We start from the raw sequence: 23,717 nt of genomic DNA on the forward strand, positions 1-23,717 counted from the left end.
CCCCTTTCTCTCTCTCTCTCCTTTCCAATGCTGCTCCCTTATCTTTGCAGTGCAGGGGAGTGTGGCCTTGGCAGGGGCCTGAAGCTGGCAAGCTGAATTTTAGCTGCACCACACAGGTTTGGTAATGGGGGTGCAGAGAGGCTTAACACCGGGGGAAGGGGAGTGACATTTGAGGCCTAGATTTTTGGCCTGGTTTGCTGGAGGTCAGGGAAAGCTGTAGCTTAACGGGCTTCTGTGTTAAGCCCAGACTATGGATTTTGTGTATTTTGTATGCTTTGCACTGTAGCATGTGGCTTATGAGTAGCACTTCTATTTAAACTTCCAATAGTATTCTGTATTTCTATCCAATCCTGTGTGGAGTTTAACTACTTTGAGAAGAGTTAGAGAGCTTGTCTTGTTCCTTAAACTGAGACACTGCTCATACCATTTGTATGTCAAGTTTAATTGAAAGAAATAAATAATATTTGGGTTTTCCTTGTGATGATCTGGCACAGTTAGTTTGTCCTCTGTATCTCATGAGGAAACAATATGCATTTCTCCTATGTAAGATGACAGAAAATACTCAACTGGCATCATTACTTGTTCCATTAAACCTCCAAACAATCTTACTTATTTTGTTCCTTTTGATATATTTATTTACAGATCTGCAATTATGTTGGACCTGCAAAAGTAATTGTCCAGTTAGTTACAAATGGGAAATACGTCCACTTGCACGCTCACAGCCTGGTGGGTAAATTTTGTGAAGATGGAGTGTGCACAGTTAATGCAGGACCCAAAGATATGGTTGTAGGGTAAGTCTTGCTGACTGGTTTGTAAAGCTGGGCTAAGGGAGACAGAATCAAAAGTAAACACTGTGAGAAGCAATACAAAAATACTACTAAGAGGCAGCTAAGTGGAGCACTGGCCTTCTTGCTCTGCTCTGTGTTTTGTTTGTGTCTTAAACAGAAAAAAAAATTAATGGAGTTTCTGTTTACCTTTGTAGAATTTGCCCTAAGCAAGCTAAAGGTTTAAGCAAATAGTTTTCACTTAGAATTTGTAGTTTCACTCTCTCGGTGTGCAGTCCAAATTTGTAGAGCATGCCCGTTCTTTCAAATGTAAAGAGTTTTGATCAAAGAGAAGGGAGTGTAAATTACTGGGGAAAAAAATTTGTTGCCATTTTGATCGATATTTTCCTTTTGCTGGAATCTGCCAACAGGAATCCAGTGAAGAGAGAAGCTGTAGGAAAAGAGGGTTAGTACATGTGAAATGAATGCACGACACGTATAAACATGAAAATACTAAATGAGTCAAACTTTGAAAGTTTAAAGCGGTAAGATTGTAGTGAAATGGTAGTTGGTCTGTTCTTGTTTAATTTAAAAGAATAATTGTTTATATCAGTAAATGGAGCTGAGGCTCCTGTCTACATTTTCAGGCTTAGATCAGGTTTCATGCTGGCTGTGAGTTTTAGTTCTGTGATCTCAAGAATGTCTTTGTTGGTGAAGAAGATGAAGTTTAAAAAGCTGAGAAGGTTGAGAGAGAGAGAGAGAGAGATTCTTTTAAACTGTAACTTTTGATGTCCAAGCCCAGTGCACTAACTTTACCCAGCACAACAATTTAAATAGCTTTATTTGAAACGCTCCTTTTCATCTTGAAAAGTTTGGCTCATTTCCTAACCTGTCTTGTTTTTCATCAGATGTTTAGAAACAGCTTTCTTATCCTCAGCTGACCCACATGAAAATTGAGTTATTGTCTTGTTTTCATACTTCCAGATCTAATTGATTTTTAAATGTGCCAGGAGACTTTTACAAAAGCAGATCTTGTACTATGGAAGTTTTCATTTAAATAGATAGCTGAAGTGCCTTGCTTAAAACATATCTTTGGGGAAGTGTTGCACTAGTTTTAGCTTCATAGAACAGAATAGAATTAACCAGGTTGGAAGAGACCTTTGAGATCATGGAGTCCCATCTATCATCCAACACTATCTAATCAACTAAATCTCAGCTTGCTCTCCAAATCATTTTGAAGGGATGGAGCTTATTCCTAGCAGCTGCTCTACATAACAGCCATATACAATGACATATTAAATGTCACTGCCAAGACAGAGCAAACAAAGTGTGTGTGTGAAACCAGATTTGCCAGTGTTTTTTGGGTTGCTTCCACAGTGTTCATTCTGAAACCCTAACAGAGTACTGAGTATGCCATGGGAAAATCCCCTGTGCCCATAGGTTTGCTGCCATAGAACGGTGCACAATTTACATGGTTTGTAAGCTTGGATGGTTTTGTGTTTTGGGTTTGTTTTGTTTTGTTTTGGTGGGGTTTTTGTTTGTTTGTTTGTTTTTGTGTTGGGTTTTTTTTTGTTGTTGTGGTTGGCTGGTTTAGTTTTGTTTGGGTTTTTTCTTTCTGGAAAATTTGCTCTGCAGAATTAGTTGTGCTTAAGTCCTTCCATTGGCTATGGAATCCATAGACTGTAGAGAAGGACTGTCAAGTCCTTCCATTGAGGTCTCTGGTTGTGTCTCTGGTAAGAGAGAGTCTGCCTGCTGCAGGATTAGCAGCAAGCATTAAGAAAATGTTTCCCTCGGTCAAAATTTGGCAGGTTTGCAAATCTTGGAATACTTCATGTCACGAAGAAGAAAGTGTATGAAACTCTGGAAGCACGCATGATAGATGCTTGCAAAAAGGGATACAACCCAGGACTCCTGGTGCATCCTGAACTCGCCTATCTGCAGGCAGATGGATGTGGAGACAGACAGCTGACTGGTATGTAGAAATGCTGGCCTGGCTTTAGTAGACTTTCTACTGAAAACAGCTTTAGCTTCCAAACCCACAGATTCTTAGCCAAAAAAAGGCCTTGGCTGTGTGCTTTAGGAGGTGATGTGTTGCTGCCATGCTTTAGGGAATCTGAAAGAGTCTTTGCTGTCAGCAGTCATGTGAGAATGGAGCAACTTCCTGTCATAGTTGCCTGCACTCACCTTTGCACCTGTATTTCATTTGATCTTTATTAATAAGCAATAATGAGAGCCATTTTGCAATAGTGCTGCAGCAGGTGATATCCTTACATAACTTGGGGCCCTTCTTATCAGAATTGATGCGTTCAGATTCATTTCATCCTTATCCCCATAAAAATCTCTGGCCCTCAGTGCTTTCAAGCACTGTATAAGAGGGGCCAGCCTTCTCTTTATCACTCTACTACTAGACATTGAGGTCCTTAGTGCCAGCCTTTGCCCTTTCCCCACTATTTAACTGAGAGCAGAAAATAGTAATTTTTTTAAAATGTTTTTATGCCTTAAATGACATCTGATGCAAAAACCTCAAGATGAATGAGAGTATTGTGAACAGCTGCTCCTCTCTGCTTAAAAAGAGAAAAGCCAGTGGATGGTAAATGAAAGGAGACACATTTCCTTGCTGTTGGTGCCTTTTGATAGTAAGGTTTGGAGAGCATTCTTTCTGTTTTGTTATGGGCCCCCTACCTGCTGCGTTAATTCTTCTGCCTGCTTGTGGGTTCCAGAACGAGAGAGGGAAATCATTCGCCAGGCAGCGATACAGCAGACCAAGGAGATGGATCTCAGTGTGGTGCGCCTCATGTTCACAGCCTTCCTTCCCGACAGCAACGGCAGCTTCACGCGGAAACTCGACCCTGTCATATCAGATGCAATATATGACAGCAGTGAGTAGATTTGGCTTTAATTACTTCTGTGATAAGGGGGCAGCTTTTGTACATACAGAATCGTTCTACAGATTTTGCTATGCAGAGGCTCATCTAGCCCTGCTGCTTGCCTGTTACTGGGTTAAGAATTAAGTAGCCCATGGATAATTTGCCTTGTGTCTATCAAGTACCCATGGTATGGTTCTGGTTTGTTATAGATGGTGAGATAAGCTGTAAAGGATGATACTATTTTGCTGTTACCATCTTTAATCCTGCCACTTTTATTAGGAGGGTTTTGTAAACTCTTGTTGTATTCAGGAGTGCTTGAATTTTGCAGATCTCTGATGCTTTCTATGCTTTCTACATTGGGTGTTAGATTCTGGAACAGGTTGCCCAGGGAGGTGGTAGAAGTCCCATCCCTGGAGGTTTTTAAGGCCAGGCTGGATGGGACTCTGAGCAACCTGATCTAGTGTGAGGTGCCCCTGCCCAAGGCAGGGAGGTTAGAACTGTATGATCCTTGAGGTCCCTTCCAACCCTGACAATTCTATGATTCTGTGACAAAGCCTTGTTACACTAGATGTCAGGAAAAAATTCCTTTGCTTCAGTCCTGTTGAGTCTTTGGCACTTTTCAGTTTTGCTGGCCAACTATTTGTTTTGTGAGACAAACAGAGCCAAGAGTTCCCAGTCTGTTTCCTTTAGACCTGTCAGTAGTTTTTACAGTTCAGTTACATCCTTGTCTTTTTTCCTAAGTGGATCTTTTAATCTTTTCCCTTGTGCTTTTTGATTATGCTTACTTAGCTTACCTGAACCGTTTCTGCTGCCTGAGTTTTCCTCCCTGTAGCTGTGGATTACAGTGTTCCTGATAATCATTCTGTAATGACTCAGAAAAAGTACTTTTTGCTTTGTGTAGGGGTTTTTTTTATTCTTTTTTGCACAAGTCATGTGTACATCATCACTTTTTATGGACAAAGTCTAGATGGAAAAGTATTAAATGCAACTGTGCTTACATAGTCTGTGGGTCGTTGTTAAATGGGAAATGTAGTGATGTAGTTCAGCCTTGCATACCTTGTGTATCTATCTTGTATATATTCACTGAGCGAAAGAGCAGGATGTCTGCTGTCCTTATGGCACATGACCTGCATTTTCTGGATAAGAAAACAAAATGTTTTCATCCAGAGGCTGAGGTGGTTTACCAAGCAGTGTCTTTAAAGACTCTTGATTTTCATTGATAACAGTTGCAGATTCCATTACTGTACCTCACCCCTGCGTAATGATTAAGAGTATTTGTAAAGGAAAGAGGAGGAGGGAGACAAAGCATCAACAGAAGCAGAGCATGTACCGAGGCATACATATAAAACCAATTGAAGCTACCCTATAATTCCAACTTATCAAAACTCCAGCCAAGGAGACAAAGAGAGAGGAAGTTTTGTACGCATGCTTCATCTGGTGCTTTAAGTTGCTGCTTAGATATCACAGAATCACCCAGAATCACCAAGGTATATCAGTTTCTGAGATCCCACAGTGCATTCTTGTTTGTTAGTTCCAAAAGATGCTTCTTGGTCTTTGTTTTTTGCTAATATTCTTCATTGGCACCTTTTAAGGCTCTTGCATTGAGCAGACAGAACTTGTTGTAGCATTGTATCACAGGTGCTCTTGCTTGTGAGATGAGGGCTCTGTCTTGAGGACCAATAGGTATTGGTTTATGTTGCGACTAAGACCTGCGGAGGTCCAGTGTCTGACAGTGCTTTCAAATAAGCTGCAGTGTAAAGCAATGCGCTGCGTGCTGTGTTCAAGCAGTGAGATATGGGAAGTGTCCCACTGTCAAGAAAGCAGGGAAGTGGAAAATAAGTTGTCTTGTGATACACTCTTGTCATAAAGTTAGTACCAGTGCAGAGTGCTGATTGCAGTTCACTGTAGTGCTATTACTAATGTAGTGATTGTGCTGGCGTGGCCAAGGCCTTGTGTTACAGCTCACAGTGCAGTAAAAGCTCGGCGAATACATGGTTGTGCCCTTCCTATGAAAACTCTTGATTTATTCATGCTTAGCACAGACAAATGTAGGTAGGTTGTACTGGAGGCTTGTTTTTCTAATGCATTTCTCTGTGTTGTGCTTGAGTTTCTTTGCAATCTAAAACTGCTATGAAAGTGTTTTTTGTAATCTTTCCTTTCAATAGAAGCTCCCAACGCCTCCAACTTAAAAATCGTAAGAATGGACAGAACAGCAGGGTGTGTAACAGGAGGGGAAGAGATTTACCTTCTCTGTGACAAAGTTCAGAAAGGTAAGAGTTCTGCAAAGCACACCAGGGTGTTCATCTGGAGTACATGTGAAGCCTGCTGTGCTGCCTTAGTATTCTCCTGCTCTGATAGCACAGCAGGATTTGTGAGCACTGAGGCTTTTGGGAAGTCAGGCCAGAAAAAGACTAAATCAAAATAGTCTGTTGCAAAGCAAATCCAGCTTCTGTTGCCTCTGCAGAGACAGCTGCAGACAGCTCTGTGATCATTTGTAGTCTTCCCAGATTTCTGCCTCTGCCTGTGGTGGGGGTTTTCATGGGTGCCGGGTGATGTTTGACTCCATGAACTAACAACCTGCCCTGAATTACTCTGAAGTTTCTGATTTATTATTGTTTGTGATTAATAAAGAGTAAGTCTGAGCATTCTCTATTGACCACAGATGTGAACTGAATACTGTAGAACTGCTGCTGGTAACTTCATTTTTATGTGTATGCTAATGGTGGAGATTACTTGGTGTAAACAGATAATTCTGCAGATTCATTTTGATAATGTTCACTCATGACTGAGAGTGTGTCAGGGAGGATTTGGATGCTTTGGTGTTGGACAGGAAAATAACAGTTAACATGGTTGGTTGTAGTATTTGGGATGAACTAACAAGGAAAAAAATATATAAGGGAAAGGGAAATCTTTTGCATTTTTCAGCTGTTAGGTAATAGCTGGGACTCCCTGGTGTAGGTTAGCTAATGCCCCCATTCTTACCTGTTTGGAATCAGACCCTGGATGTGTGACATTTTCTGCTAATACAGTCTGTGCTTCTCCACCACTGTTTCTTGCAAATGTTCTACTGCTTAGGAAAGAGAAAGGTCTTTAAGGAGCTTTGAAGAACCTGTTTTCCTTTGGTAGTGTAAATATACCCTCTGCTATCAGAAGGGCTGAGATGAAACATAATTCTCGTGTATGAAGTAAATAAGTAAGTGTCTGACTCAGTTGAAGCCCTGAGGTGGGGTTTCCCCTCAGTCTGACTGGGGTTTCCCCTGACCTCATTGCTCTCAGAAACCTTCTGCCCAAAGGAAATTGAGCATGCAGGACAGCAGGACTGGAAGTGGTGGTTGAGACTAGCAGGTGGTGGATGAGGGGAAGCAGTTTGCCCGCTCCAAAAGCCTGTCCTGCATCAGGCAGCTTTTTCTAGTTTTTTCTCACCAGGACTGCTGGGGAGGGACTATGCTACTGTCATCATTTCCCTGCTTCTCCTGAAAATATAAACAAATAAATATAAAGAGAATAAAAGATAATTTCTTTAGGGGAGCAGAAGCCAAATGTCATGTTTGTGGCCTGTGCTGCATGTTGGAGGTGAGGGATCATTTGTGACAACGCTGCACACTCACAGCCTTGAGCTGCAGCTCCAAAGCGGCACTGTGCCAGCAGCAAGCGGAACTTGCACTGTGGCACTTCAAAAAACTGTAGCAAAACCTGAACTGAAACTGTTGAAAGAGAGAGGGTGGTTTCTGTGTTTTGGGCTTCAAGTTCTTCCCTCTCTACGTGTTTGTTCCAAGTAAAGCTCCTCTGGTATGTTTTATAACCCTGGAGTAGGAAGAGGTGTTGAACCTAGTTCTCGTTTCACTGCTCAGTAAATAGAGAGCAACTTCAGTGAAGTGTTTGAATTAGGCTGATCTGAGGCTGATGTAAAAAATTAGTTCCTTGTGATTTGATAACGTGGATAAAGATAGCTCATGTATTATTCATCTGGTATCATCCAGCCAAAACATAACTGTTGATTTCTATCTGAAATACTTAGCCAAAGGTTAAACAAATGCACAAACATCCCAGAGGTTAAACCAGTGTGCAGAGTCTCAGGGTGTTTCTTTCCCTCTTTGCAGATGATATTCAAATACGTTTCTATGAGGAGGATGAGAATGGAGGCATGTGGGAAGGCTTTGGAGACTTCTCTCCTACAGATGTACATAGACAGGTAAGTATCAGCACAGTTGCTAGTTAATGATTCATTTTTTTTCCATCTCTGTAGACTAGTATAATTAGTAAATTAGGTGACAGCATCTATATCCTGTGCTACTTGCTTCTTTTCTTTGTATTATTATTACTAAGTAACCATCTTAGCTGTTCTTGAAAGATGTACAGTAGGTAAGTAGGCAGGGTAGGAACACAGAGTGAGGAAACTGGGAGATAGACTCATTGTCTCAGCATGCATTGGTGGAAACTGGAGTAGGAAATATACAAAGTTCTTAGTGCTCCTGTGAGCATGCTGGGAACCCCACAGAATGGATGGTGAATGAGGAGGGGGCAAGCAGTGCAGTACTAATGTATGTGGTGTGGTGATACTTTGTTTGGAGGTTCTCTCTCTCCCCAAAGGCTTTGTGATCGAACCTCAAAAGTGCAACTGAAAACTGAAGTGGAAGTTTATTGTAGCAGCCTTTTGGGAAGATATTTTGCACTGCCCTGCCCTGGGGTGTGAACCATCTCCTACAAAATAACACAAGAGTAAAAGCAAAGTTGTCAAAACCCGTGCTCCATGTGCCTCTCACTGTTTCCTTCACAGTTTGCCATCGTGTTCAAAACCCCCAAGTACCGAGATGTCAATATCACAAAGCCAGCCTCGGTGTTTGTACAGCTGCGCCGCAAATCCGATCTAGAAACAAGCGAACCAAAGCCTTTTCTCTACTATCCAGAAATCAAAGGTAATTCACCAAATGTGTGTCCTGTGTTGGAAACAGAAACTGCAGGGTCCCCAGGAGTGCTTTTAATGAGAGAGGACTTGTTGGATGGGGGACTATTTAGTTTTTCCCCTAGGTGTTATTTTTAGAAATGGGACACTCGCCTCCTCGTTTTGTGCAGAGCTAATGTCAAAGCAGTAGCTGTGTAATGGGCTTGTAGGTTTGCTGTTGTCTGACAGGCAGGACAGCCAGGAGTATCTTCCTCCTGGTGCTTACTCCCTTCCAGGTTCTTACATACACACATGCCTGTCCATACAGGAGATGGCCCTCTCTTCCTCTGAGCAAAGTATCTGAGGACATTTTACTGTCACTGCTCTCAGATGAAATCTTAAACCAGAGATTAGTTGGTGACTGGTGGAGAAAGGATGTAATTTGCAGTCCTCCCCTTTTACTGTCATGCTTAACAACAGCCCTGATGGGTTTGAGTTTTCCAGTTGCCTGCACTAGTTAAGTAAGCCCAAGACACTTTCAAGAGCAGGACAAGTGCTGTTTCGCTCTCTTGTATTAAAGTGTTTGTTAGTCACTTAGCAGAAGTAGAATAGTTGGCATGAAGACCCACTCCCTAAGTTGTTAATGAAAAGAAGTTCTCCTAGCAGGTCTGTACCCTTTAAATGTGGTGGATGTGAATGGCAGCAACAATCCTGGTTTTAAATATCAGTACTGTTAATGATATGGAAATCCCTTGAGGCCCAAGTCAGCATTGGCTTTTCATTGTACTAAGACAGTAATCTTCCTGCTTAACAGTTACCTGCCTGTAGGTTATGTGGTTAAGTCACAATCTTACCTGTTTTCAGTGCTTAACTTACAGCCCTGTTGAGATCAATATGCTGTTCAACTCTAAAATGTGTGCATCAGTGGTAATGGCTAAGGACAACTGAGGCGAGCAGGGTGGTGGTTGATGTCCAAGTGGATCTGCTTTATACCTGTTAGGATGAAATAGCAGAAAGCTTGAATTCACAGAAACTTCCAGAGCTGCCAGAGGATTTTGTATTGGTAATGATTTGGGGAATCTCTTGCACAACTTCTCTGGAAAGTGTGCATCTGCAGAGTAAGATTGCCAGATCTGAAGCAGACGTCTTTACATGCTCTTACGAGTACAATTAATTCAATACTGTGTGCATGTTTTGATCCTAAATACCACCTAATCAGAAAACTTATCATTTAGGGACTGGCTGTTAGCCTTGTTGCAAGTGTCCATGCAAACTTAGACATGTGTATGTGGATGCTTTGTTTGTTTCTCTGACTAGATTACTCTCTATAGTTTTCTCTCCTCATCTGTGAGTACACCTGGTGCGTGCATGCATACATACAGACCATGTATGCTGGAAATAATGCACTTGTACCTTCCAGTGCACTGTTTCATGTGTTCAGCAGACTCAGTAGATGCACTGTCTGATGTGCCTGTGCATGAGAATATTTTGTCACCTGGCCATTGAAAACTACTAGGTTGCTTAGTGAAGGAAGGGTGTTTTCTTTCCTCAACAGGTCTGTTGGATCTTTAACCCCTGTAATGTTTGTTTTCCTGATTTTTTTGTCGCTCTTCTCATGTAATGTTCACTTTTTCCCCAGTCACTGGGATACTTCTTTTACATCTTTGCATTTTGCTTTCTAGGGGAGCTAGGAATTATTTTGTCTTTTCTACTGCTGCTCAGCATGGTTTTACAGTATTACATCCTGCCTGTAAATAAGCTCTCTCTCTTCTGGGGGCTTTTCTAATCCTTTCAAGCAAATGTTGTTTTCGCCACTCACTGCAGGTACTCTGCACTATTGGAAATCAATCTGCCTTGTGATTTGCTGGCTGCTTGATAAGGGTCCATTTCTGAAGTAGGCTTGCTTAGTAGAAGAGCCTGTGCTTACATTCACCACAGACAACTTTTCTTCAGCAAGTTTGTAGTTCAGGGCACTTGGGCTGGCTTATGACTTGTTTTAGACATAGAAGAATTTTGGGACCACTGTCATCTGGTACGTGAGATGCTTTTGAAGGAAACTCTGAGCCCCCTCCCCCAAGACATCTCTGCACATTTCCCTCCCTGTCTGAGCACCAGGTACCTTGGATAACTGAAGAGACCATGCCGGCCCACAGGATGCTGTTGATCTGGCTGGGGACTTGACACCAGCTTGTTTCTCAAAGCAATTCTTACTGCTCCATTACATACAAAGCTATTCTGCTCTCTGGGGCTCTTCTGCAGCACTTTCCATTTTCCTTTATAAACTACTAAACCTCAGTGCTTTCTGTATGCACATTCTGTTCTGTGTGTGATCACCAGCAAGAGTGACTCTATCCCACCTATTCCTTCCAACCCAGATAAAGAAGAAGTGCAAAGGAAACGCCAGAAGCTCATGCCCAACTTCTCTGATGGCTATGGAGGAGGCAGTGGTGCAGGAGGCGGTGGAATGTACGGAGCGGGAGGTGGTGGTGCTGGCTCTGGTAAGGCAGCAGTTCTGGGTGAAGAGGATAAGGGGTTCTGCTCTGAGAGCAGAACAGATAGATACTTTGTTTTTTCAAAATGGGATGAGGACTTCATCCCCTAGGTAGATAAAACCTGACTTTCCTGCCTTTACATAGTGTTACCCATTTTGGTCAAGCCTCTCCTTGTTTCCTAAATATTTCATTGCTTCCTTTGCCCTCCTACTTAGATACAGGCCTCCTGGTGACTTCTTTTTTCTTTGTAAGCTGCAGATCACCCCTCTCTGCTTGAGGGTGTCTGAGTCAGGAGTTCATCATACATTAGCTTTATTGCTTCTTAGGACTTCTAAGGCACTGAAGTTTCATGAGGCAGCCAAGCTAAGTACCCTCTTGAGTACTTTAAACAAGTTCTTAATTATTTCTAGGAGGAGGAGTGGAATTTGGCAGATTAAGCCTGTTAGTGCAAAGAACTACTGAAAAATGTGAAACACTATTTAGTAAATTTTCTCCTGCTCTCCATCTGTTGAAGGCAGAGCATATCTAAGATGTGGGATCAGAAGAGCATTGCTTTGACTCTCGCAGCAGAGCATTCACAGTCTGTAGGTCAGCAAATGTTATCTGAGTCACAATACTTTTGCATCCCTTTTTTCAGAGCAGGGGACAGACCAGCAGTCTTTAAATCATTGCACATGTTGCTAGCAGCACATCTATAACACCCACCACAGTACAAAACTATTCTGCTCACAAAGATCTGAAAGCATGAAGGGTAGCTTAGGCAAAGCATGGTGATACTACATTTGTGTGGTCTTACGGATGTTGGGATAGAGTGTGTCACTAGCCAGGCATCCGGAATTTCTTTGGATTTATAACAGGGTTGGGGCAGAGCTCACCTTCACCCTGTAAAATTTATTTTAATCAGCTGGAATAAAGCAGAAGGTTGTGGAAAACAGAATTTCTGTTCTTTGGGTTCAGTGTTCTTCCAAGAGGCATTTTCATCCCTCTAGGGTATATTCTATTTAAACCTTAATCTCTTGTTTCTTTTTAGGGTTCAGTTATCCTTCGTACGGATACTCAGCTTTTGGAGGGATGCATTTCCACCCTGGCACAACAAAGTCCAATGCTGGAATGAAACATGGTAACAGTAAAAATGTTCTTGCAACAGCTGAATTGAGTCTTTATTGTACAGATGAGCTGATGTGTCACATGCCTAGCTGTCTGCTGGGAAGGGCTATTTTTTTCCCCCTAAAATCAGTTTTTTCTCTACAGCCTCTGTCAGCAGAGGGGTTTGTGCAGTAGATTATACTGCCCTTGCTTCTCTCTTACTCTAAGTCTACTTTAAGAGCTGTGTGCACATCCTGAGAAGCAGTTCACCAATACCCTTCCATGTGCCGCTGTGTACTGTGCGCGTTTCGAGCAGCAGCCCTCTTGCTTGCCTGAACATGCTGATTATAGGTGACTCAAGAGCTAGACCAGAGGAAAAGGGATCTTCCTTTGGTGCCATAGGCTGGTACTAACTACACTGTGGCCCTGAGAAGTAACTTAGAAGTCAGTAAAAAAGATTGTTACCAATAAGGGCATTCTTGGCTTCTTAGAACAGGGAAGTAATTTCAAATCTACTTGTTGAGTACCCTGTAGTTACCTCCAAAGTCTCAGGCATGAATTTGCTGTTAGAAAACCAAAAATAATCTGAATATTTTTGCTCAATTTCCTGGGAATGCTTCAGACTTGCATTCTTGTCATATAGAAAGAGAGGTGTATCTGTTGTTGTAAGGTTCTGTTTGGAGCAGAGGCTGTCAGAAACATCACTTCAGAGCAAGTCACATTGCCATGTCTGTCCATGGGCACTGGCATCTAGAGTATTATGGTTCACGAGTGCTTAAGGATAGCACCTATGTCAAGGTAAATTTTTGCATTGAGTTCTTTAGGGTGAGGTTTTGGCTAGTTGAACTTTATCATTTGCATAAAAAAAACACTAGTACTGGACACTAATGATACTAATTCTTGTTTGAAGGGCTATCAAATAGCACAGCTGAACAAGATGGGAAGAGCTGTAATCAACAAAGTGACAAATGCAACATGAAGCATGATGTGAAAGTGGAAACTCTGGAGAGAAGGGAGTGCGGAACCTCTGGAGATAATGAGGAGGAGGATGCTTCTTCATGTAAAACTGAAGTAAATGAAGCAGATTGCAGGTGGCAGGGTAAGTGAACAATTAAACGTATTCAGGGTTGACCAAATTGCAGTATGGGCCTTGAAACTCCATAAACTTCTGCTTGCTGTTCTCAAAATAGGATAATGCCTCCTGGAGGAAACAGGAGGGATTCCATTCTAAGGTAACCCTCCCAGTATGTAGTTCTGTAGACAATCTTCCACCTCCACACTGCCACTGGGTAGCTGAGCTTCTGCTTATCATGCAGGAAGAGATAGCTTGGCCTGCTGGGCAGTGAAGGTACCTGGGAGACAATTCAGCAGTTGACTTGGCAGGCTTTAATGGATGAGTAAATGGATAGTGGAGTGATTGGTGCAGTAGTTCTCCCCTGCATTTTAACTGTTAAGCTTCTTGCCAAGTAGCATCAAAGGTTTGCATTTGAAGTGTAAATGTACCTGTCCCATGTGGCAAACTCACAGTAAAATAACGCTGCTGGGTAGCCAAGGCTCACACCCCAACCAAAAGGGGAGGCAGGCAGGAGCAGGCAGTAAAAATGGTTTAGCAGGAGAACATGAAGACTGCAAACCATCCTTTCCCATGCAGTAAGATGTCTTGTTTCCTGGGCTGATGGTCACTTCTTAAAAAGATTTGAGTAATCCTGCTTCTTGTAAAATGTGAGAACCCCCATAGCGGGACTAGAGAGACATGGTAATAATGGTAAGGAACTGAGCAGGAAGGCATTTCTGTTCTTGGCTTCTACCAAGTGCAATGTGACCATTCTGTTGGTCTCTCAGTCAGGGAGAGGGCACATTTTCCTGTATCAGCCCTCTGAGACACTTGGTATTGGCTTGGGAAACCAAAGTCCTGTAGTAGATGGATTATAATTGTAAAAACCTCCGAGGTTTAACTGCTTGTGATCTGAGAAACAGATATTGCTCAGTGAACTCAGGAATACCTTGCTGCTTGCAGCTTCTGTGATAAATTGCATGACTGATTCAGAGACTAAAATCTTCTGCTGGTATGTGAAGAAATGATGTCCACCTAGTGGTTGCCAAGGAGAGGCCTGAATTCTGAGTAAAACAGAAGAAAAAAAGCTGCTTTCTGAGTAATGAACATTGCAGGCAGGAAGTTAACTGTTCCTTTTGTTTGTCTGTTATAATGGCACAAAAAAAGACCATCTCCAGCTCCAGATTATATGAAGAATACAGTGCAGAGGAACAGGCTCCATGTTGCTGTGGGCAACCTGATTTAGTGGAGGATGTCCCTGCTTACTGCAGAGAGGGTTGGACTAGATGACCCTTAGAGGTCCTTTCCCATCCAGACCATTCTGTGATCTGTGAAATAGTGACTGCAGGTTAGAACATTTGGGTATTGGACTAAAAGGTGCTGTCTGGTAGCATTTTGAAGGATACCTATTCTGTGTGCTTGATAGGGGAAAGCAGGGGTTCAGTCTTCAGGTGTTCTGCTCTTTGGAAATGTCTGTGATGAGAAAAGAGTGAATTGTTTAATACCCTGTACCCTGGATATAACATCCATTCACTGATCTACTTAGGGTTAAGAGGTAAATAGCAAATACAAACACATCAGCCTGGGCATCACCACAGTGATGGATTGGCTAGAGCTACAACCTTTGTGGGCAGCTGAGTGGATCTTTGGCTTTTGGAGGCCACCATGGGATATCAGGGGTATGTTTCTGACCCAGCCTTCACGCCTGTTTTTTGGTGTAGCTGGAAACCCTGGGTGTTCTCTCCCTGTCTGTGCTTTAAGTTACAGAATCTGTTTCACTACTTTGCTCTTTCCAGTTTCTAACCTTACAAAGTTTGATAGCAACATAGAGATCTTTGAAGTACAGGCTGGTCTCAGGTGCTACTGCTTCCCAGAATGCCTGTGGTGGTTTTGAAACTTAGTGTGTTTCATTTTCACTAGTTGCTTGCTGATACAGAACCACAAAGATGCTGATAGAGCCACCAGAGTGACTTCTTTTTAGTTTTTCCCCACAAATGAGTTTCTTTTCTCCCTTTTCTCCCTTTTGCCTCCCCACCATGACAAGTTCTGCTTTTTGAACTCTCAGTGATTATACATGTTATAAATCAGGATGCTACAATCCTGAGCATTATAAACACTGGAATGTCTGTAACAGGTAAAGAGACGCTGTGCTGCTGTAAAGCAGGAAGCCTGCACGTTTTGAGTTGCAGAAGGAGCACCAAGCCCTGCCTGTATTCTATAGCTTTGCCATGAGTTTTTGTGCAAGGTCACTTAGGCTTCTTGTGCCTCAGTTCCTTCAAATCCAAACTACTCAAAACTGCATGGGAGGTACTTCTAAGTGCTCTTTGGACAAGAGTTCTTAGCTATCTTTTGTTTGGGCAAGAGTCCTTAGATGTCTCTTGTTTGTATCTAAGCCCTATGAGGAAAGACTGAGGGAGCTAGGATTGCTTAGCCTGGAGAAGAGGAGACTCAGGGGTGACCTTATCACTCTCTACAACTACCTGAAGTGAGGTTGTAGACAGGCGGACGACGGTCTCTTCTCCCAGGCAGCCAGTACCAGAACAAGAGGACACAGTCTCAGACTGCACCAGGGGAGGTTCAGGTTGGATGTTAGGAAGAAGTTTTATACAAAGAGAGTGATTGCCCATTGGAATGGGCTGCCCAGGGAGGTGGTGGAGTCGCCATCATTGGAGGTTTTCAGGAGGCAGCTTGATGGGGTGCTTGGTGCCATGGGTTAGTTGTTTAGGTGGGTTGGATTGGTTGATAGGTTGGACACGATGATCTTGAAGGTCTCTTCCAACCTGGTTTATTCTGTTCTGTGTAAATCCAAGGTCCTGCTCCTACAGTCTCCTCCCACACAAGTGAGCAACTTTGGCATTACTCAAAGGTAGCTTCCAGGATTTGACTGCTCTCTGGATTCCTGCTGCCTGAACACTCCTCAGGCAGCTACCTTTTCTTCCAAGACACACACTCCCTGTATCCTTACCTCTCAGGAGTAGTTAGCAACCTGCCTCAGTGAGTAAGGCTTGGTGGGTCTGCACTTAGTGCTTCTTTGGCAGCACAAACACTTGTCAGAAGAAGGTGGTGTTGCAAGGAAGACAGCTGAACTGATGAAGACAAAACTTTCTTTCAGATGGTCTGTTCCTGGAGAAGGCCATGCAGCTTGCCAAGCGCCACTGCAATGCTCTCTTTGATTATGCTGTAACTGGAGATGTGAAGATGCTGTTGGCTGTTCAGCGCCATCTCACTGTGGTCCAGGATGATAATGGAGACAAGTAAGTTGGCTTGTACTTACTGGGTTCAAAGCCACTTTTTGGGTGGCAGAATGGTGTAGCACCCTGTGGGTGCCAATCATGGATGCAGCACTGCTCTGACCAAATAAATATTGGTTTCCTCTGTGCTGTTTGGGAGAGGCACAGCTGTGATTGACATTTTCATTACCTTTGCAGAGCAGTCACTCTTACCACACAGTTCCTTGGTCCAGTTCTTGTCAGAAAGTAGCCTGGCCAATGAGGGATGATGAGCTTGTTTCCCTTTTTTTACTTAAAATCTTGTCTGACTGTGAAGTGCTGTGCTTGCACCATGACACAACTTGATGGGGATCCTCAGCTTTGCACTGGAGGAGAGTGCCCCTGCTTTGTGTTCCATGCAAGTCTGTAAATCCTTACAGGAAGTTTTAAGTTACACATTCACCAGGAGATGTAGAAACCACAGCCAGAGGGTCCATGCTGCTTTTCTCCCACTGACACCAAGCTCATCCCAGAGAGTGGTATTTTGCTTTCTTACATCACTACTATGTTGTTACCTTCCAAGAGGTTGCAGGGGTGTTTGCAGCAGACTTGTCTGCTGACATTTACTTATCAGTCATTCCATAATGTGAGCTGGAGCAGAAATCCCATCTTGTTCCCCTACAGCTATGCTGATTCTGTGGGACTCAGAGTGAAATACAATGAGGAGCTAATAATGATGAATGGTTATTAAAGAGCAAATGCACTGGAAGTAGCTCTTAACTCATAGAAAGATCATCTCTTGAATAAGCAAGTGACATGATCAGATCCTCACTTACCAGCTCATAGGCTTTGGGCTGGCCTTCCTGAAATTCACAGAATCATAGAATTGTCAGGGTTGGAAAGGACTTCAGAGATCATCTAGTTCCAACCTCCTTGCCATGCCCATGCAGGGGCACCTTACACTAGAGCAGGCTGCTCATAGCCACATCCAGCCTGGCCTTAAAAACCTCCAGGGATGAGGCCTCCACCACCTCCTTGGGCAAACGTGTTCCAGTGTCTCACCACCCTCATGGTGAACAACTTCTTCCTAACATCCAATCTGAATCTACCCCCTTCTAGTTTTTCTCCATTCCCAGTAGTCCCATCACTACCTGACACCCTAAAAAGTCCCTCCCCAGCTTTCTTGTAGGCCCTCTTCAGATACTGAAAGGCCACAATTAGGTCTCCTCAGAGCCTTCTCTTCTCCAGTCTAAACAGTCCCAACTCTCTCAGTCTGCCTCCATAGGAGAGGTGCAGTCTTTTGTACAGCAGAAGCCATCCATATGAGCCTTAAGGTGTCCAGCTGGATGGAAAACTACAAGTGACTGTGACATGCTGTCCCACTGTTCAATTACTCTATGAGAGGCTACTACTTTAACTCCATTTTCAGTGAGAGTAGCTCTCAGATTACTGATGAAGGACTGCAAAATCAGAAGTGGCTGCTTGCTTTGCTTTCCAATTGGCAACCTAATGTCTGCTTTGATCAAAGCAGGAATTTGAACAAGGCAGGAGCTAGCAACAAAATCTGCTAGCACTGTGGGCAAGGCAGCTTCTGCATTTAAAATAAAAACCCATGAGTGAGGAGCAGAGGAGCACTGAGCAAGTAGAACCTGCATTTAAATAGCAGCAGAGTGCCCCACAGACTTGGACTCCCAGAGGATTTCAACAAGTTATTGCAGGTAGTTGTTCTCTTCTGAGTCAGGAAGTAGCTGCAAATCTGTGAGACTCCAGCCTTTCTCCTGAGAGGGATTTTAGTTTGTGAGCATGCAACACATCTGAATTACATCGCAGCTTTTTAACACAAGGAAGTGTTGGTGACTGTTAAAAAGATAAATCACTTTCCCTAATTTTCACTTCAATCGTTAAAATTACATGTCAGAAGCTATACTTTTTTGCTTAAGCCTTTAAAGAAATGTTGCTGTCAACAACTTTGCTCATTTTCCACCAAAGCAGTATGTAAGGAATCAAACTGCCTTGAATGGGAGTTGGTGTTGGCTTTTATGGCTTTGAGACCTGTGATTGGTGCCTGTGTCCAGTGGGCACTTGGTGACACCAGCTGGTACTGCATTTCATAGAATGGTCCAGGCCAGAAGGGACCTCCAAAGCTCACCCAGTCTGACCTCCCTGCAGTCAGGTTACCAACTAGATCAGGTTACCCAGGGCCTCTTTGAGCCTCACCTTGAATATTGCCAGGGAAGGAGCCTCAACCACTGCAGCCTCTCTCCATCCTTCCTATAGGCTCCTCTCAGGTTGCTATTAGGTCTGCCCAGAGCCTTTTCTTCTCCAGGCTGAACACCCCCAGCTCCCTCAGCCTGTCCTCATAGCAGAGGTGCTCCAACCCCCTGATCATTTCTATGGCCCTCTTCTGGACCCTCTCCATCAGGTCCATATCCTTCCTCTATTGAGGGCTCCAGACCTGAACACAGCACTCCAGGTGAGGTCTCACCAGAGCAAAGTGGCAGAATCACCTCTCTGGATCTACTGGCAATGCATCTTTTGATGCAGCCCAGGATGTGATTTGCCTTCTGGGCTGCAAGCTCACACTGCCTGCCTGTGTCCAGTTTCTCATTCATTGGCACCCCCAAGTCCTTTTCCTCAGGGCCGCTTTCCAGCACTGCCATCCCTTTTCAGAAGCCAAATGGTGTTAGGGCCCTGGACTGTGCTGAAATGCATTTTGTGATGCAGGACTGTGTATGAAATGGAACTGACTGCCCTCTCACTGACACTTGTGATGCTGAGAGTCATAGTTTAGCAGCACACTTGGTCATGTTCGGTCAATGGCTGGAATTGATGCTCTTAAAGGTCTTTTCCATCCTGAGTGATTCTGTGATTCTATGATGGATGGTCAGCATGTCTTCACAGCACCACTGGCAGGGCAAAATTAAAATAGGCACTCCAGGAAAGAGAACTAAAGGCAACAGAGGAGCAAATTTATTTCTGAAGGTGAGAGTTGGAAATGAAACATCAGCATGAGAGTGCTTAATAAGAAGCATCTACCAGAGAGCAGAGGAACAGCTGAGTTATGTTAGTGGTGGAACTGTTTGGACAGTACAGGAGAGCTGAGGGAGGGAAAATGTCATGGTATTGCCTGTGGCAGTACCCTGCCTAGAGCAGGACCGTTGAGAGTGACTTTGGTTTAGAAATGATTTTTTTCCCCATTTTTAAAATACTTCCTGGTTTTGAGTGTCTCAGTCTCAATTTCAGGATGGCTGTGCCACAGATGGCAAGGAACTTCGTTTTGTTTTTCTGATGGAAGTGTAGATCTGAGTGTATTCAGGCATTTCTGAGCAGCATAACAAACACACCACATGTCCTGTGTTGATGTGTGTCAACAGCAATATGCTAAAAGGATGTGGTAGTTTGGGCTGGGTGCCCTCTGCTACAGGGGTGTTTCCTGTGTCCAGAAGTCCAGCCCAGTGGGTGGACACAGGAAATTAGGTTATTTCCTACCATGATCCCTTGCACCACTATAAGTCTCACGGCGGGGTCTGGCAATTCCTCTTTCCTTCCTCTCCGCCACCTGGTAACTGGGAGAGAGATCTCCCGGCCATGGGCCTGGCTAAGCCCAAGGCCACGGGGGGATGGGCAGTCTCAGATCTGGCCAGCTGAGACTAGCCTAGCAGTGGGGGGGGTAAGGAGGAGCCCTGGGGGTTTTGGGTGCACCCTGAGGTGGGGATGGGATCTCTCTGGGTCTGTTTTGGGGTTCTTTTTTGTCACTGTGTTTCTAGCTCTCTGCATGCACTCACTGGTCTCTATTTAAACTTTCCACCACTTTTGCAATCCGTTTGTCTGAGTTGTCATTTCTGCGCGTGGTGGGGAGGGGAGTCTGCCCCAACCCATTACAAAGGATGAGGCCAGAGGTTGGCCAGCATCTTAAAGGGAGAGCTTGGCAAACAGGGTTCAAAACAAAGGGCATGACTTGGAAATGAGGTCTGAAGGGAACCAGGGAAATGGAGCTATGCTGGGGCAAGGTGATGAGATTAATGACCTGCATTTGCATGGTGATGCTTGTGGTAACAGCTGCTCTGGCTGGTGGGGGAGGCCCTGGCTCTGGAGAAGAGCAAGGGAAAGGCCACTGCATTAACCCAGTAGAAGTGGTGAAGTGTCCTGCTGTGCAGCTATTTGTGTCCCAAACCAGATTTTTCCTTTGGCCACTGCTGCAGATCCTGTGGTTGTTAGTCACAGGGCCTGAGCCCTTGCTCATTTTTCTGCTTGACAATTAAGAGACGAAGAAACCACAGATGTGGGGAAACCCCCAAGGGAAAATCTGCTCTGGTGGCAGAGAAGCCTGTGGAAATTCTGAAAGAAAGTTTTGACAGTAAGAGGCCTTCGTGTGCTGCAAAACTCAAAGCGTGAGGAAAAGCCAACCAGCAAAGAATCTGGGGATTTCAGCCAGCTCTGAAACAATTACTTAGTGCTACAAAGTTCGTATTTATTAGACCAGCAGTTAAGTTACCCTCAGGACCCGCAAAAGCCATCCTGAGCTTGCTTTTGACTGAAGGGTGAAACACAAGTTAGCACCTCTTTTTTTTACATTGGGATTCAATGTAGGTGCTGATCTGTAGTGCTGAAATATGACCAGCTGATATTGATTAGTATCCAATCAGATCTACAGCAAAACCGGAACATTTTAGGAGTAAATTTAAAAATCATGTTAATTTTTTGCTTGTTTGTTTCAGTGTCCTTCATTTAGCGATTATCCACCTTCATTCTGAGCTGGTGAAGAACCTCTTGGAAGTGATGCCTGATTTGAATTATAATGAGATCATTAACATGAGAAATGACCTTTATCAGGTGCGTAGCTGTGGCGGGATAAGTGGTGTCCATTGTTCAGCCGGTAGAAAAGAAATTGCACAACTTACTCTCTGCCTTACTTCTCTTTGTTTGAGCCCAGATCAAGTTCTAGTGAACACCAGTTTAAGCACAATGAGACATTGTAAGGTGGTGGAAGGGCAAGGGCATGTTTTCACTGGTTTAGTTCATAACTGCATAACTGCCCTTGATGTGAACAGGTTTTGCATGGGTTAATCATTAGAACGGGATGACAATAAGAAACTCTTCAGTTCATGGCTTCAGTATTCGGCTGCTCTGTTACGAAATCAGCGGTGTGGATTACAGTGTACCAACTCTGGGCTCTTTCCACCATATGATAACTCAGGATCATGAGTCAGTTGCGGCATCATCAGTTATCTGTAGGCCTGTGGAAGCCCTTCCTGTAGCCCAGACAGGACCTCTGCCAGTCACATCAGCACCAAGATTTCCGTTTCGTTTTTAGACTCTCATTTTAGCAAAACAAAACAAAAGCCCATTCCCAAGTCTTTTACCTAGTAGGGAAAGAACTCTTAACTACCAGGCACAATTCCGTCTCCTCAGCCCAATCTGTGACAAAGCTTGAGCTTTTTTAATTGTAACTCAGAGAGGCTTTAAAAAGAGCTGGGGAAACCTGCCTGGAAAAAAACAACTGTCTTTTCACCTCTGCACACCACTGGGCCATCCCAAAGGGAACCAGCTGGGTGTTACAGGCAGCACTCTGGCATGTGGGTTGCTTCTGTTGCTGTAAGCAGTAAAGACAGGTTTCTACTCTACACAAGTAGTCCCAGAGGGTTTAAATTATTGGGGGTTTGTTGTTGTTCCCTTTCACGTTTCATTTTTCTGTTAATATAAAGCAAATTTGAAATGTAAAGGCTGCTGAAAGCAACCAGAAGGTTCTGAGTCGAGTTCTGTGCCCTTTGTTGAATAGAAAGAGGAAGCAAAGCTGTGCTCCATACAAGAAATAAACCTCTAAGCAGGACCTCCACAGCTGCTCCTGCCTTCTGCTTAAGCTAGTGGTGGGAGGGAATGGAGGCTTGGGCTTCTCCACAGGTGTTCTGAAAGCTGACTCTTCCATGGACCTTATAGATTCGACAATTAATTGCAAGTATGTTGACAGATTTATTGACAAGCACAAGCTCATTATACACAGCTGGAATTAGTTTTTATAGTCCTCTGTTAATAGCAGGCTAATGAGATGGAGATGGACCCTTGTGCCATTTTTAGATTGAGTTGAAAATATGATTTCCCAAACCTTACTGGCATGCTTACTGTTTAAATACCTTTCTGAGTGTGTTGTACGTGATGCTGTTCAGTAGGAAGCCTGTCTAGAAGTCATACACAAGCAACCTGGGGAAACCTCTGGGCCCCAGAGTGCCTGGGTGCTGCAGGTGTCCACACAAACCTGTGGAAGATGCAGATAGTCTGCTGGCTGGAGACACACTGCCTGAGTGCACAAAACAGGAGGGTTCTCTTCTGTGCAGTTATTTCTGAAGGAAATCCTAAGCCCAAGGCTGCAAACCTCCTACTCAGGAGCAACGCTATAGCCAGGTCCAGTGCTAAAGGCAGATTTGAGCAAGCCCTGGGAAGTGCATGTGCTCCCTCTGTGCCATGAACTTGGCTGTGGGGCAGCTGGAATCAGCCTTGTGATGTCTGAAGGGCACAGGGATTACCTCATTCCCTGAGTCCCCTGCACTGCAACACTCAAATAGCCAGATGAGTGCCCTGGCTTACAGAGTAGGCATATCTTTAAAGGTTCCTCCTAAAGCCTAACTACTGACACCAACAAGGCAGCTTTTATTTCCTTCCTAGTAAGTAGCAATCCTGTGTGCCGTGTGCAGGAGCAGAAAATGTTACACACAACCAAGCTTTTCATTTGTTAGCCTTCTTGCACTGGAAGCTCCTGTGTGTTTCAGTGACTTCTGTAGAAGAGATGTAGCTCTTGCTTATCTTCTCATAGCTTGCTCCTCTCCCTTCTAGACTCCCTTGCACCTGGCAGTGATCACAAAGCAGGCAGTGGTGGTACACGACCTGCTGAAGGCTGGAGCAGATGTCAGCCTGCTGGATCGCCATGGTAATTCTGTCTTACACTTAGCTGCTACTGAAGGAGATGACAAGATTTTGAGTTTGCTTCTCAAGCATAAGAAGATAACTCCTATGATCAACCTTTTCAATGGTGAAGGTATGGAAAAATAATGGGTATGCTTTACACTTACCTACTAGACAAGCACATCTCCATTCCTGACAACACAGTGTTCTACACAGGTAGATACACACCTTGGAAACAGCATCTTTCCCCATTTTGAATGTGCTGCCTTGGGTTTTTTATGCCTGCAGTGCCAGATGAGAGAACACAGGTGTGTAGGTTTTCTGGTGAGACATAAAGTTGGTTACAGCCACAAGACACAGTATGAACTTTTGTTCCTGTTTGTTGCCTTGAATCTCACAAATAAGCACTGTGCTCCCCCTGAGATACTTTATGCAACTACTGCAGAATCCCCTAGGAAAAAAATGT

The 23,717-nt window shown here is 43.9% G+C and overlaps 1 protein-coding gene across 2 annotated transcripts in view; it reads left to right on the forward strand.

Annotated features, from left to right (window-relative positions):
* Positions 1 to 23,717, forward strand: part of NFKB1 (nuclear factor kappa B subunit 1) — a 63,264-nt gene that overhangs the window by 32,260 nt on the left and 7,287 nt on the right. For both annotated transcript variants that reach the window (XM_068136829.1, XM_068136828.1), the window contains exons 6-17: positions 643 to 791; positions 2,573 to 2,736; positions 3,485 to 3,643; positions 5,797 to 5,901; positions 7,732 to 7,823; positions 8,409 to 8,547; positions 10,889 to 11,011; positions 12,036 to 12,125; positions 13,002 to 13,190; positions 16,258 to 16,399; positions 21,073 to 21,187; positions 23,183 to 23,384. In XM_068136829.1, the coding sequence (XP_067992930.1) occupies positions 643 to 791; positions 2,573 to 2,736; positions 3,485 to 3,643; positions 5,797 to 5,901; positions 7,732 to 7,823; positions 8,409 to 8,547; positions 10,889 to 11,011; positions 12,036 to 12,125; positions 13,002 to 13,190; positions 16,258 to 16,399; positions 21,073 to 21,187; positions 23,183 to 23,384 (1,669 nt within the window). The remainder of the gene's footprint in view (positions 1 to 642; positions 792 to 2,572; positions 2,737 to 3,484; positions 3,644 to 5,796; positions 5,902 to 7,731; positions 7,824 to 8,408; positions 8,548 to 10,888; positions 11,012 to 12,035; positions 12,126 to 13,001; positions 13,191 to 16,257; positions 16,400 to 21,072; positions 21,188 to 23,182; positions 23,385 to 23,717) is intronic.

The sequence above is a fragment of the Melanerpes formicivorus genome, unplaced genomic scaffold, assembly GCF_026170545.1.
Source record: "Melanerpes formicivorus ecotype bairdi unplaced genomic scaffold, bMelFor1.0.p_v2 SCAF_4, whole genome shotgun sequence".
NCBI lineage: Eukaryota > Metazoa > Chordata > Aves > Piciformes > Picidae > Melanerpes > Melanerpes formicivorus.